At 45.0% G+C, this 15,809-nt stretch overlaps 1 protein-coding gene across 1 annotated transcript in view; it reads left to right on the plus strand.

Annotated features, from left to right (window-relative positions):
• Positions 1-15,809, plus strand: part of MEP1B (meprin A subunit beta) — a 117,958-nt gene that overhangs the window by 66,367 nt on the left and 35,782 nt on the right. The window contains exons 10-11 of the mRNA XM_029587181.1: positions 5,818-6,282; positions 13,918-14,079. Of these exons, the coding sequence (XP_029443041.1) occupies positions 5,818-6,282; positions 13,918-14,079 (627 nt within the window). The remainder of the gene's footprint in view (positions 1-5,817; positions 6,283-13,917; positions 14,080-15,809) is intronic.

The following is a 15,809-nucleotide window of genomic DNA, read 5'->3' on the forward strand; positions in this document are numbered from 1 at the left end:
AACATAATTTCCTGCTCGTGAATAGAGGGTCTTACATAAGTATTTTTGGTGATAGAGTGCTACATTAATAAGAGACCAGTACATCGTTTGTTTGGTTTGTTTACATTGGGGTGTACTGGAATACACAGGTTGGTGTGTGTGGGTTTATTGTGTGATTGAACTACATGAACTCATGCACCTCCTGAGCCCAACAAAAACCGCCTGCTGGTCATCCCTGGGGCCTACTGCAACCATTACCCATTCCTGAGATGCCTTGGACATACATCGCTAATGACTTTGTGGTGGACCTTCCTACCTCAGGTGGCAACAACACCATTTGGGTTACAATGGACAGATTTTCAAAGATGGTGCATTTCGTTGCCTTACCAGATTTACCATCTGCCCCTGACCTGGCCAAGTTATTTGTGCTGCATATCTTCAGGCTACACGGTATGCCGAAACATATCATATCAGACCAAAGGGTACAGTTTACTGCCAAATTTTGGAGAGCCTTATGCCGCAAGTTCGTTATCTCCCTGGACTTAACCTCAGCATATCACCCTTAATCCAATGGGCAAACCAAAAGAATGAACAAAACTCTTAAGCAATTTCTCAGAGCTTACGTTAACTCCAGGCAGAGTAATTGGGCAGAACTGCTTCCATGGCCCGAGTTTGCACTGAATTCACATCCTGCTTCTGCTACCGGATCTTCGCCATTTCAGATAGTGTACGTTCGCCAACCACTTCCACCACTTCCACTGCCATTATCTGGGTCATTTCCAGCAGCTCAAGCCACAGCAGAAGAAATACATCAACTTTGGACCCAGACTAAGGAGCTCTTACAAAAAGCTGGACAACGTGCAAAGAAATTCTATGACGCACATCATCAAGCAGCACCGCAATTCAAGGAAAGAGACAAAGTGTGGCTTAGCACTAAATACATCAAACTCAAGCTACCCTCTGCAGGGTTTGCTCCAAGATATATTGGACCCTTCCCCATCCTGCGAAGTTTGGGACCATTGATATACAGCCTAAGACTACCATCGTCAATGACGATTCATTATGCCTTCCACGTTGCCCTTCTGAAACCACTGGTCCTTTCCAAATTTTCCAGGAAGACTCCTGATCCTCAACCCGTGGATGCTGAAGATGACAAAGCATACAAGGTAGATGACATCCTTGACATCCATAAATGAGGAAAGACCTGGGAGTGCCTCATCTCCTGGGAGGGTTATGGACCGGAGGAAAACAGTTGGGAATCTGCAGCAAATATACTAGACAAAGGGATGCTTCACTGCTTCTACTTTGCACACCTTAAGAAGCCGAAATCCCCTGGGAAGGCCCCTTGAAAGGGAGGTACTGTTGTTGGTCGCAGGCGGTGTGACCTCTCATGCTTACTTCTCTTTGCTATCCTCGTCTAGCCTGGGACAGAGGGTGTCCTCTGCTTCTCCGTGGTGGCGTTCCTGGTGTGCCCGGGATGGTGTGGGCACTCCCAACGGCCATCTTGTATCCTTGGGCCTTTAGGCTTGTGTGCCTAATCCAAAGTTAAAAATGTCATGGCGGGAACCTCGGGGCGGCCCCAACGCATGACGTCAGATGCCTCTGGTATATATACTCGTACGGATTCCTTGGCTAAATGAGTTAGCAAGGACTTTACCTGCTAGTTCCTTCCTACTGGGACTTCGCCTCACTTACTCAGGTACCCGCTCCTTGGGGGCCTTCTCGTCACACTGACTACCTGCTCCTCAGGGGGGGGGGGTCATTCTCCTGCCTTTTCTCAGTGACTACACGGATCATTCCGACCACATCATCTTGGGCAAGAGTGAGAACTATGCTACCCTACCTTTGTGGCATGGTTCCAGCTCCTCTGGATCCGCCTGGCTTGTGCCCTCTTCTCCACCCTTCGGCGGACACTGCCAGTACTGGCACAAGCCTCGCCTATATAAGGTACCAGCTGTTCCACCTTCGGGTGTTTCCTCTCTGCCTACCATCATCGCAATTCTACTTTTGCAGTACAGTAAAGACTATACCTCTCTGTGTGATCTATTGAGAGTACCCGCCTGTTGTGGCAAGCACCCACAGGGCTTCTCCCTGTGGGCGGAGCATCGCTCACAAACAACCCAGGGGTCCACCGCTGTCTAAGGACAGACGAATCATAACAATAGAAACATGACAGCAGAAAAAGAATATTATGGCCCGCCTAATCTGCCCATCCACACCAACTAATCAGCTTTACAATCCTGCCACTCCCTCAAAGTTCCACTGCAATTATCCCATGATTTCTTGAATTCAAATACCTTCCTTGCCTCTACCGCCTCCATGCATCCACTATCCTCCCTGTAAGGAAATATTTCCATATCTTCCTCCTGAGTCTACCCCTTTTCATCTATATTCCATGACCTCTTACACCAGAGCCTTCTTTCCATTGAAAGAGGCCCACGTTCTTTACATGGAAAACTTGGAGATATTTAAATGTCTATCATATCTCCCCTATCTTGCCTTTCCTCTAGGGTATACATGTTTAGAAACAAAGAAACTGGATGGCAGGAAAAAAATCTACAGTCCATCCAGTCTGCCCATCTACCCAAAATTTATGATCAGCTTTATGATCCCTATCACTCCCTCTGAGATCTTCTTTCTTTATCCCACATTTTCTTGAAATCACATACTGCCCTTGTCTCCATCACCTCTATGGGGAAGCTGTTCTATGTATCTACCAAACACTCTGTAAAGAAATACTTCCAAAGATTACTTCTTAGTCTAACCTCTTTCACTTTTATCCTATGAACCCTCATTCCATCGCCTTCCTTCCTTTGAAATAGGCCCCCCCTCCTCTGCATGGATACCTTGGAAGTATTAAAATGTCTCTATCATATGTCTTCATCCTGCCTTTCCTCTTGGTTATACTTGTTTAAATCTTTAAGTCTGTCTCATATGATTTAGAACGAAGACCACTGACCATTTTAGTAACCACCCTCTGGACCAACAACAACCAGTTTATATCCTTTTGAAGATGTGGTCTTCAGAAGTGTACACAGTATTCCAAATAAAGTTTCACCAGTGACTTATTACCGTCTTTTCTTCTGCTATTCCTTTCCCTAAGTATAAGATGAGGTGGCCAAGAGGTAAAGTTGAAGGACTGTTAATTCATTGTGCTCTGCCCACATGAGTTTGAATTTCATCCTCATTGATAGCTCTTTGCTTGACAGTGGAATTAGTTCACATGGTAGAGTGCTTACTTGGGAGCCAATGCAATAAATATGTGCAGAAAGCGGGCACCTGCTTTAATGTGTCCCTAGGCGCTTCCCCTGGGGCGCCATGCAATATTTAAATTAGGGGGTCACGTTAGCAAAGAGGCACTAGAGTCGCTTGCACGCCCCAGGCGCCTCCTTGCTAACGAGAACCTGATCAATGTCAGCCGTCCACCGGTTAGGAAAACCAATGCTGAGTTTATCGGCGTCAGTTTTCCTAAACAACACACAGCCGCCAGCCAGGGAGTTCAGGAAACAGATGCTTGTCAGTTGAGCATCTGTTTCCTGCACCCGACTGCCGGTGTTTTTGTTTTTTTTTTACTTTTTATTTTAACTTTAATTAGTTTTTTTTCCTCCTGCTAAATATTGCAATATTAAGTAGGAGGCAGTACAGAAAAGCAGTTTTAAGAGCACTCAGCTCAGGCAGGTGTTAATTTCTGATCGCTAAATGTGCATCCTAGATGCACATTTTTTTTTTTTTGCATTGCGATTGAATGCCTAATAGCCTCATTCACATGCATTTGCATGTGATGAGCGCTATTAGATTCACTCCGCGTTGGACGTGCTAATTCCCTTACGGGCGGATTTTAAAAGCCCTGCTCGCGTAAATCCGCCTGGATTTATGTGAGCAGGGCCTTGCGCGCTGGCGCGCCTATTTTTCATAGGCCGCCGGCGCGCACAGAACCCCGGGACGTGCGTAGGTCCCGGGGTTTTTTGAAGGGGGCGTGTCGGGGCGGGGCTGAACGACGCGGCATTTTGGAGGCGGGACGCGGCGTTTTGGGGGCGTTTTAGGGGCGTGGTTTTGGCCCGGGGCGTTCTGGGGGCGTGGCCGCGCCCTCCGGAACCGCCCCCGGGTCGAGTCTCGGCGCGCCAGCAGCCCGCTGGCGTGCGTGGATTTACATCTCCCTCCAGGAGGCGTAAATCCATGGATAAAGGTAGGGGGGGTTTAGATAGGGCCGGGGGGGTGGGTTAGGTAGGGGAAGGGAGGAGAAGGTGAAGGGAGGGTGAAAGAAAGTTCCCTCCGAGGCCGCTCCGATTTTGGAGCGGCCTCGGAGGGAATAAAGGCAGGCTGCGCGGCTCGGCGCGCACCGGCTACCCAAAATCGGGAGCCTTGTGCGCGCCGATCCAGGATTTTATAAGATACGCGCGGCTACGCGCATATCTTATAAAATCCAGTGTACTTTTGTTTGTGCCTGGTGCGCCAACAAAAGTACGTGATCGCGCTTTTTTTTTTAAATCTACCTCTTATTGCATAAGGGGATTAGTTAGCACTTATACAACCCACGTCCAACTGCAGGTTATACAGTGCGCTCGGCTGAGCACACTGTCTTGCATCGGCCCCTTAGCATGTGAGAGGTAGGAGGACTGATGCCTGCATTCTCCACATAGCTTTGATGGGGAGACTTGATAGGCCATACAGTCTTTTTCTGCCTTCATGTTTCTATGCACCGAAGCATCATTCTGGCTTTTGCTGTTGGCTGTTTGGCCAGCAAGTATTAAATATTTGCTCATTGAGGACAGTACCACTGTTGGGAGAAAGAGGTGCGGGAAGAGGGTAAGGAGCCTGGAGAATATGTCATGTAGCCTTGGGGTTTTAGTGTCAAATATGTTGCTTACTCCTGGTCTGGGGGAACCAATTTGTAGCAGGTTTCAATACCTTCAATTTTTTATTCTGTCTGAATCACTTCAATAAAGAAGTTTCTGGCTTCTTGGTCATACTAACCTATGTCTCATGTCATTGTAAAGCTACGAGTTAGATTTCTAATAACGTGGAGCGCAATTTTCACAGTAATTTACCTGGGCAAACAGGTCTGTCTGAAACTTTCATTCAGTCTGGTTAAAAGTTTCCATAGGTTTCCATAGCTAATGTTCCTTTAGTCATACTGCATGGAGACATTCTCGGAGATTTGTTTAGGTAGGAGAAGGAAACTAGTCAGCATACGTTACATGTTCATGATCATCCTCCTTGGTTGCCCACACAAAAAAAGAGAGTGCAAAGCTCATGGGCACTTTGAACGTTTACTTTATACTAATTTTCAAAGAGAAACTACCCACTTTGTTTCTCTTTGAAAATTATTCTAAGAGTAAGCATGTTAAAGGTGCCCTTGAATTTTATAAATACGTGGGATATTTGAAAATTGTCCCATCATGTGCTTGGACCAAAAGGATGACGGGAGTGCAGTACAAAACCAAAAGAGTAACCAATAACTTCCAGGAGTGCAGAGAAAGCTTCCAGTTATGCACATAGTTGAAAAGCAATTTTTAACAGACCTCCTCATAAAAACATCATGAAAATTGTTGTCAGAAAATTATGTTTTAAAATATTACTGCTGAGCAATGCTGAACATTCCCTAACCACATTGTTTTCAGCAACAAGGCATTTCTTTTACTGAAGGCACCAATATGAAGGATAATGAGGAAATAGGTCAAGATCTGAACTGTGCAAGCATAAAAATGTGTATATGTCACTGCGAGGTTTCCTGAGTCCCCATCATTTTTTTAAATCTCGGTAATGGGTAAGCTCAACCTTCACAGCAGCTGGGCTCATGAATATTTGCATATTAAGTACATTTATATTATTTTGCAGGTGATCCTGTGGATTATTGGCAACTTTATCACGTTTCTTTAAATATGACACGGAAATTCAGAGTTGTCTTTGAAGCAGTAAAAGGAGCTGGGGTTTCAAATGGAGGGTTCTCCATTGATGATATCAACCTATCGGAAACGCTGTGTCCTCACCATGTGTGGCACATCGGAAACTTCACCAATCTCCTCAATACAAGCCCTGCTGGAGAAAAGGTTTTCAGCCCAGCATATCTCTCTTATGAAGGCTATTCTTTTCAGATTGCTTTGTATGTAAATGGTACTATTGACGCTCCTTTTAATCTGGCAATATATGTCCATCTGGTTTCTGGGCCCAATGATAATCATCTGCAATGGCCTTGTCCATGGAAACAAGTCACGATGGAGCTAATGGACCAAAATCCTGATATTCGGCAGCGCATGAGCAACCTAAGAAGTATTACAACGGACCCCACTGAAGTCAAATCAGGTTAGTTAGGACATTTTACTTCCTAAACATGTTTCTCTGTTAAGAATAAAATGTAAAGACAATGAAACATACGTGCCAACATCTGACTGCTCTTGAGAGATTTAGGGAATAAATGAGGTTGCTCTCTTCATGACTAGGATTGCCAACTCTGAAGGGGAAAAATCCCCTACCACATACACGTTATCTTATCCTCACACTATTTCCACTTTTTTCACCTTGAACTCTCCATTAGGCCTCCAAAATTCAGCTCTTCTTTCTTACTCCTCCTGCATTCATTCCCTCTTCATACTTACCCCATCTTTTACTCACCTAAGTATTTACCCCCGTCATCATCCAATCTCCCCCAGCATTCATTACCTCATCACCCCACCTCTTCCAGCATTTACCCCCCACCACCAGCTGTCAGTGGTGAACTCCTTCCCTTCTCCCCATGATTCCCCACTTCCCTGGGACTGTGATCCACACCTTCTTCTTCTCTCTCTCTGTCTGCTGGCATCGTGGAGTAATCTGAGTGCTGGGAGCAGAGAAGAACCCCTTCAACTTCTGCAAAATGCTACTGCAAGACTCATTACAAACACACGCAAACACGACCATATTACCCCTATCCTCAAGGATTTACATTGGCTCCCCATAATGTCCCGTATACACTACAAAACTTTGACCATAATTCACAAGTCCATTTACACCCACAACTCCAACTGGCTCGACCTCCCTCTCACTGCCCCACTGTCCACCCGAGCCAGCAGATCTACCAACAAAGGCACCCTACACGTTCAATCCTTGAAACTGGCTCATCTCTCCTCCACCCGTGACCGTGCCATCTCTATTGCCGGGCCCGTTCTCTGGAATACACTACCTGTCCACATGCGACTTGAACCCTGTGCATTTAAATTCAAAAAGAAATTAAAAACTCTCCTGTTCAACCATGCCTACACAGAATAACTCCTTCCACTCCCCCTCGTAGTCCCCTTTCAGGTGACCACCCTCTCCTTATATTAAGGAGACTTTCATTGTAAATTGTTTTGGTTATTACCTTCTTGTTCTCCTATCCTTCCTACTGCCTTTCTGTTCTTCCCCCCGCCCAGTTACTTTCCCCTGTTGCAATGTATTTTCCAATCTTTCAGTTACTATGTGAACCGGTATGAAATCCCCACAAATACCGGTATATAAAAGTTTCTAAAATAAAAAATAAATAAGAACTGCGGCTGTGTCTGCACCTCTTCCTCCGTTCACTGCAGCAAGAGCAACCCATACAGCGGCGATCTTACCTCCTCCCACCTTTGCTTCCAGCTGATTATAATCCCTGCAACTCATCAGCTGTGTCTTTTTTAAAGACAGCATTTGAACAGTGAGAGAGGTAGTCCAAAGCTGGCTTTTACACTGTCAGTTTTGAACTTGTGCGGGCAGCTAGCCTGGCTAGATAAAAACCCTATTGTGCGGGCAGTTAGCCTGGCTAGATAAAAACCCTATTCACGACCTATTGGCAATCATTGGAAGAAAGGGAATACTAAAGCCTATTTTGCATAGGCCGCCGGTGCGCGCAAAGCCCCGGGACCCGCGTAAGTCCCGAGGCTTGCTAAAATGGGCAGTCCGGGGGGCGTATCTGTGGTCCGGGAGCGTGTCCAGAGGGCGTGGCCAACAGCAGGCGTAACTCCATCGAACAAGATGGGGGGGGGGGATTTAGGTAGGACCGGGAGTGTGGGTTAGATAGGGGAAGGAAGGGAAAGGTGGGGGGTGAGACAAAAAAAGTTCCCTACGAGGCTGCTCTGATTTTGGAGCGGCCTCGGAAGGAACGGAGGCAGGCTGTGCGGCTCGGCACGCGCAGGCTCCCGATTTTGCACAGCCTTGCGCACGCCGGCATACTTTTGTTCGCGCCGGTTGTGCGAACAAAAGTACGTGTGCGCGCTGTTTTTTAAAATGTACCCCTAAATGTATTATTTTTTTATTCCTGTATGCACATACCATTTCTTAATCTATGTGTTTGTAATTGTTTGATATGTGGCTTCAAACAATTTGATTATATACAATTTGTGGCTTTACTGTAAACCTTTGTGAGCCTTACTGTAAACTGTTGTGACTGTATCTATCTTAATGATGGTACAGAAAAGATTTTAAACAAATAAATAAATAAATTCTGAAATCTACTTATACAAATTATAAAAGCACCCAGATTATATAAGCTCAGAAAGCATTATAAGAACCTCTATCAGTTGCCATGAATACTTTTATAAGAGGAGTATGCCATACATCGTATATACTTTTTCATCCCACCAGGGATTATATACATCTCCTTAGAATTCTTCAGATTTTGATTTTGATGGCAATTTATTAAAGTGCACAAAAGTCCTTGCACACTTCAGTAAATAGTGCTTACTATTTTGCTACTGGGATTTGTATGCAAATCCGCTCAGTAGCTAAACAGCATTTGTATTTTGCAGAATCTTTAACTACACCTCACAGAGTATAACACAATTTCTCCAAGGACAAGCAGGATGATAGTCCTCACATACGGGTGACATCATCGGATGGAGCCCCAGTCTGGAATTTTGATCTCAAAGATTCTAGAACTTTCAAACATGCTGTACTGAACATGTGGAGATGTAATCATCACCCTGCACCCTAGGAAGAGTACCTCGTTCTCTTTTTTTTCGCAGAGCCATGTGGTTGTGGGAACTGTGTATGTCACAGTATTCAGCTTTGCTCTCTCCTCACAGTTTCTGTAAGTGATTTTTTTCTAGAACTGTAGCTGTTTTTCTTTCCTTTCCCTTATGGTACTTTTATTTTATTTTCCTTTTTCCTCTTCTTTTCACTGTCTGCCGGTTGCATGGTGGGCCTTAGTCACTGTGCAGACTGGCAGAGTCTATTACTATCCCTAATTAAATAAATATTGCACTTGCAGTTTAGTATCTGTGTCCTCTCTTTGCTCTGTCTGTTTTTATACCTTTGTCAGGTGCTGGCAGGACTGACTGAATGCAGTCCGTGGGTGATCCATGTAGGCCGCTGAGCCTGGGGACTCGCCTGAGTTCTACCCAGGCAGGAGTTCCATGTCATTTCACCGATCAATTGGCATCAAAGGAGGTTCAGACAGTGAAGAGATAAAGGACCACACCTTCCTCTCTTTGCTCTGGGGTGGGAGGGGGGAGAGACCTCATTCTCCCCACATTCAGGGAACCAGTCTCCATGGATAGGAGCCCTCGATGCCATAGATTCTTTGGTGCAAAAACAGAAGCAACTTCCTCTCAAATGAAATATCCACAAAACCACCATACGAGAGGGCAAAAATCTATTCAGATCTGAATATCACAAAATCCTTTACCAAACATTATTTAAGTTAAGGAAGACAGTATCAGAAGACCGTGCTCATGGTTTTAATCCACTGTCTCTCGCCCGCAATGGGCCCCAGGCAGTATCAGCCTTTTAAGCACTGTTACTTTAATCATTTACTGTTTCCTTATTAGCTTTAAACTTTTCCATTAAATTTATTTGAAAAATACATAATCTTCTTTTTTACCAACACATATGGCATCTACTTTATAATTTAATTTTTAAAATTTTTCATGTGATTAAAAAAGAATACTTAGCCGAATCAGATGTTCACCACTTCCACCCAGTGCAAAATTGCTTAAATGGCTCAACAGCTCAATGATTTCACCTGACATGGGCCAATGTTTGGATAAAAAGCCTTTATCAGGGGAAATATCATGATTATGTTCTACTGGATGCCATAGGCAAATATTCTCTTATCCAGGGGAGTACCGACTGTCTCTCTCAACTCAGGACAGCTAGGTCTCAATCCCATTGAGGTGTGTGCGTGGCCACCCTCGATGCTGTCAAGATACGTGACTTCAGTGCTGCAGCAGCCCTCAATGCCATGGCCAACCTTGAGGCTATTGCAGTGTGTGGCCTCGATGCCATCATGGTGCAGAGCTGCCTTGATATCATCAATGCCCTTGATGCCATTGAGGTGTAGGGCCACCATGGAGACCATTAGGTGTGTTGACCACCGATGCCATTTGTTGCCGATCTTAAAAAGGACAAACACCATTAATAATGCAATGGAATCACCATTGAGCATCCTGGTTGTCGAGGCCATTGATCACGAGTGCCACTGTAGCCCTCAGGTGACAAGGATTTCGGCCTTGGATGGATCGAACACTGAGGTTGCCATCCACTCATGGCACCCCAGGATGTCGAGGCATCCACGCACAGTAGTCTGGTGCTCTCCAGGCTCCTTGCAGTATCCTGATGGGGCACTGAAGGGGCATCCTGCTGTTCCCACGACTATCGGGCACCATGAATACTGATGATCTTGGGTGCCTAAGCTGCTGGGATCGGGGGGGGGGGGGGGGGGGGCATTGGAAGCCCCACCTGGATTAGTGCACCATTGGTGAAAATAAGTGCTAGCAAGGCTATCATCAGCCATAGCCGCTGGTGAAGGACACCATCGAGCTCACAGCATCAATGCCCTCAGATGGATAGGGGAGCCGAGGGGAACCATCGATGGCACTGGCAGTCATCAGTTCCTTTGGGCACCATGAGACATGTCAGGGCCTTGTTGGGTCTACAGAGCCTCTGCCTGCAGGTGCCCCTGGCATCCTTGGTTGCCGCCAGTTCATTGATTCAGGACATGACTGCAGAGCACCATGGGCACAGTTGGTCACTATGGAATTCACTGCTGCTTTCCATGAGGGAAACAGCAGTCAGCCATTCCTGACACAATTTCAAGGGTTGTGTCCAGTCTCTTGGAGTTTTATCAGGTACTGGAGGGGGCAATGCCATAGAACATCCATCTACCACTAGAGATGTGCATCGGGTGACCAATTGTTTCCGTTTTTGGGATTGTGTGGCCGCGGGAAAATAACATATTCCTGCGGATCGTGGGCTCCAAGAACTGGTCGAGCAGTAGTGCTCTCCTTAGGTCGTCCTAAGGCAAGGCAGGTCTATTTCACAAGGGAGCCATTCCAGAGAATGACTCCCTTGTGAAAGACTCCAGTGAAGATTAAGGGCTTCTCCCATTCAGGAGTCACCTTTGATACCTGCTGAGATCAATGGGCATTTTTTGATGAGGACCACTATTGCCAGTCATTCCTGCCTCAGGGACCCTACCCTCAGTGAGGAGGGTTCTAATCCATCTAATTGGCAACTATGCCTTTCAACCTATTGCCATATCCATGGGGAGTTGGGGATGAGGGACCCCACAACAGAGATGCTACTCTTTGGTTGCAGTGGCTTGCAAGCGGTACTTTCCCATTTTAGAGATAACACTGTCTGCGGACAAGGGAGTCCTGGTTCATGAACAATTGTTCCATTTACTGGACTATGTGCTTCCTTGGGGGATGTATATGTAATCATGGCTGAGATATTAATATCTAAGCCAGGAACATGGCAATCTCTTCCAAGATCACACTGACCCTGCCCTGGTACCCTTAGGGTTTTCAGGCCGGTGAAGAAATCCTGTTCGGCAGGGGTCTGCACTTGTGGCACCCCAGCTTTCTGTTTCTTGGTGGAGCATTTCTCAATTTCTTCCCTGGTGGATTTGCTCTCAGTTTCAGCTGTTTTAAGCACGCTGAGGGCTCTATCTTGGTGGGTAACGCCCTACTAGAATCAGCAGTGAGTTAGTCACTTGGGGTTGTGATTTACAACCTAGTGGCTTATTCTTACCCCTGCAGTCCAGCGGTGTGCCTCCTTGTGTTCTTTGCTCCTTCCAACTTCCAGTTGGTATATCGAGGGGATGGGAGAAAAAGCTAGAGCATTCATGGTATATTTTAGTGTATACCTGCAGGGAAAGATACACTACTTTTCCCTATATGTTTGCCAAGTTCTGGCCAGTACTGCCTTTATCTTTTCTTATTTCACTAGGTTGTCCAAAGTGCCTTCCTGCTCACCTGAACTATTCTGTAGACAGGATGGATAGCCCTTCCCTTGACAGGGTGCAATGTGGTGAGTTTTAGGCCTAGCTTATCTCCCTACTTGGATGTTTGGGCCTGCAATCCCATTCAGGGATTGCCTTTCATCCCCTGAAACTCTTAATGCTGTCCTGCATGGTCAGCTATGTCTGGTGCTTTTGCTCCAGACTGTCACAGATTCTGCCATTGTTGCTGATTATTTTTCCAAGTGTTGCTTGGGTTTTTCTGCCCATTGTGTCTATCTGCCAAACATGGAGCACACTTCTGCAGATGCAGTCTATTCTTCAGATGCCAGTGGACCACAGTTTCTTTCTGGGGAGCTCTCAGGCCTCAGCTGGTTTTTTTGTTGTCTTGTAACAACGAAGGAAACTATGAGCCCTTCTCTTGTTTACATCTTCCTGTATCCAGGAGATTTTAGACCTACTGTCGTTGTCAGGATTTACTGATCCAAAACCCTGCTTGTAATGTTTTCCATGATGCGGAGTATGTTTCTTGCTGGTACTTCAATCACTTCCCTGCCTTGGGCACCTCTGCTATGCATTGGGGTTTTGTATCTCAGTCTGTTCTATGATTTTCTCTTTGTAGAACCCAACTCTTTTCCCGCCTAGACCCCTTTCTGGGTCGACTGTCTCACAGGCAAAAGGGAGAGAGGTGGTGCTTTCAGCACAGTGTGGTTTCCCGCTTTGACCTCTTGGATAACCTATAGCTTGGAAATCATCCATGTGTGAGGACTACCATTCTGCTTGTCCTTGGAGAAAGCAGAGTTGCTTACCTGTAACAGATGTTCTCCAAGAACAGCAAAACCCACAGTCCTCACAAAACCCACCCATCTCCCCTGGGACTTGGTTTCTCCATGTATGAGCTATATCATGGACTGAGGGTCTCTGCCTAGGGGACAGGATGATGACTACAGCTGCACATGCTCAGTAGGGCATGTTTGAAAGTTCTAGAATCTTTGAGATCAAAATTCCAGACCAGGTTTCTATCCCAATGATGTCACCCATGTGTGAGGACTAATATCATGCTGTCCTCAGAGAAAACCTGTTATGGGTAAGCAACTCTGCTTTCTCAAAAACAAAATTACATCTCAATCAGGTGTACAGTTTTTATGACATTGCATTTGTGAAGCCTTTATTGCATGTAGTTTAGCTGTGCATTGATAGCTAATAAGCTGCTTTGCATAATTTTCTATCAGTCAGTCATTTTCTTAGAATTTTCACAACATTTTGTGTGTGTAAAACTGCAAAACTGAGCTATTTACAAAACAAGCAGCTAAATTATATATGTTAAAATTGTAAATAGTGTAAATTTAACATGCATTACTAGTGATTTTAATGCACATAGCTGCCTTTGCAAACTTCTTGTCCCTATAGTCCTTTAATACATTGGCCTCTATATTTTCAGATGAGAAAGTTTATTAATTTGTCATCTTCTACATTTTAAGATGTATTCGATCATTTGGAATGATTAGTTTCAATTCAGATTTTTAATATAACTTTACAAAAAACAAAAACAAGTAACTATTTTGGTCAAGGCTGACTTTTCTGATATGTAAACCCTGTTTGTGTAACTGATATGATACAGCATAATAATTTGAATTGAACTATTTGTATTCATTGTACTGAATAAAGACTAATGGATCATATCTCTTCATAAATGAACGCACATTCTTGCAAATCTCAATAGAGAAGAGCTTCATGGAAATAATAGACATGGTTTATGTTTTTAGATGGAGCATTTTTCTGGGACAGACCAAATAAAGTAGGCGACTCAGTTAATGGAACATACCGAGGCCCAGGAAAAGGAACTAGTGCCTATATAACCCATGAAAGGCTTCGAAGCAGAGACTTTATCAAAGGAGATGATGTTTATATTCTTTTAACAATGGAAGGTAAGTAAGCAATTATAGTAATCGTGTGTTTCCATATAGTAGAGTATGTCTATCCATTGGTTTGTATATTTTAGATTTATTATGTTAGTTCATGGTTATGTTTTGAATAAGTTCAAGCACTGAATATATATGTATACTAATACATAGGGGGAGGGTCTCAGCTGCGGCTGTGACTGCACAGGCCTCTCTTCAGGCCAGGGCCACACAGGGCCTCTCTTTGGGACACAACCATGCAGGTCGCTCTTCGGGCCGTGGACGTGCAGGCCTATTTTGGGCTGCGGCCATACAAGGCCTCTCTTCAGGCCGCAGCCGTGCAGGGCCTCTCATCAGGTCACGGCAGGATGTGTTCTGCCACGGCCTCACAGGTTTTTCTTCAGGACAGGAAGCTGCAAAAATCAAGTGATTGGAGCAACCAGCCCACCAGGGGATGCCCGATCCCCCAATAGGCCCATCTGCCCCTGCTTATACATAACAAAATATCAAATATCGATAGGAATATTATTCAGCCACTCAACAAACTTTAATAAATTCACTCAAAAATCACCAGTAACCAAGAAAAACAAAAGAAATGCAATCAGGAAAATCATAACAGACATTATCAGAATTAACCTGATAACTTATTCTGCAACCTTTAAGATAGCCAGTTATATTCATTTGTGCTGCTGAATATCCCCACTACATTAAATGGTAGGTTTATCCAGGAACCTTTGGCCAGATATTGGCTGAAAATAGACCACTCCATCTATAATTTTCTTAAATCCATGAAAAATAACTACTCTTCTTTTCCAGGACTGTAGCATCTTATTTGGGAACTGTACGACTAGAAAACTCATGTACTGCAATAGGTTTTTTTTGTTGGTTCTTTAAGTGAAGGAGTAGCCTGATGGTTAGAACAGCAAGCTGTAAACTAGAGAAGTCAGGGAAGCCATTCCTTGTCACCTTGAGCAAGTCTCTTCATCCTCCATTGTCTCAGATAAAAACTTAAGGCCATTACATTTCTGTGGGAATAAAAACCCTTAGTAAATAAGGCTCTTAGACGGTAACATTTAAACAATTCCACAGGCGTACATGAATGCACAGATGCCGGCTCATGCAAATGGACGCGGCCATTTTATAACATATGCGCATATATGGCTGTATGCACAATTTTATATAGATGGGCACATGTGCGTACAAATGACGCCTCTGCTGCCACCAAAGTGGCAACGCAAATACCCGTCTCCCCAGTTCGTTCCCAGTTTGCCCTGGTAAAGGATAGGACTAGCTAACCCCCCTAGCTAGATAGCATCCTTTTTGCCCTATTAGCACTGATCCTTCAAACCCCGCTGACTACCTCTGTTTTTTTCATTTTAAAACGTATGCGCCATCCATAGCAGAAGAAACGTTTCGCAGTAGGGGACCCTAGTGAGCCCTTGTGCTCATAAATACTTCCACACGTACTTCAGGTTCCAGACTCAGAACGCCCCACCCCCATTCCCTTTTTTGCCTATTTGTTTTGTGCGCATACCGGGAGATAGGCACGAACCCGGGCGTTTCTTAAAACCCGCGCGGCGCACACCGGCTTTGGTGTGCATAGGGGCTTTTAAAATCAAGCTTTTACATCGCAAGCCCTTTGAGGACGTGGAAACCCCTGCAGGACCTGAAAGTAACCTGCTTGGAAGTGGCTGACCACTTGTGCATCTGCTGTACCTTCTGCTGCCACAGTGCCTCTGTACTGTGCACTTTATTTT

The sequence above is a fragment of the Rhinatrema bivittatum genome, chromosome 2 (assembly GCF_901001135.1).
Source record: "Rhinatrema bivittatum chromosome 2, aRhiBiv1.1, whole genome shotgun sequence".
In the NCBI taxonomy this organism is placed as follows: domain Eukaryota; kingdom Metazoa; phylum Chordata; class Amphibia; order Gymnophiona; family Rhinatrematidae; genus Rhinatrema; species Rhinatrema bivittatum.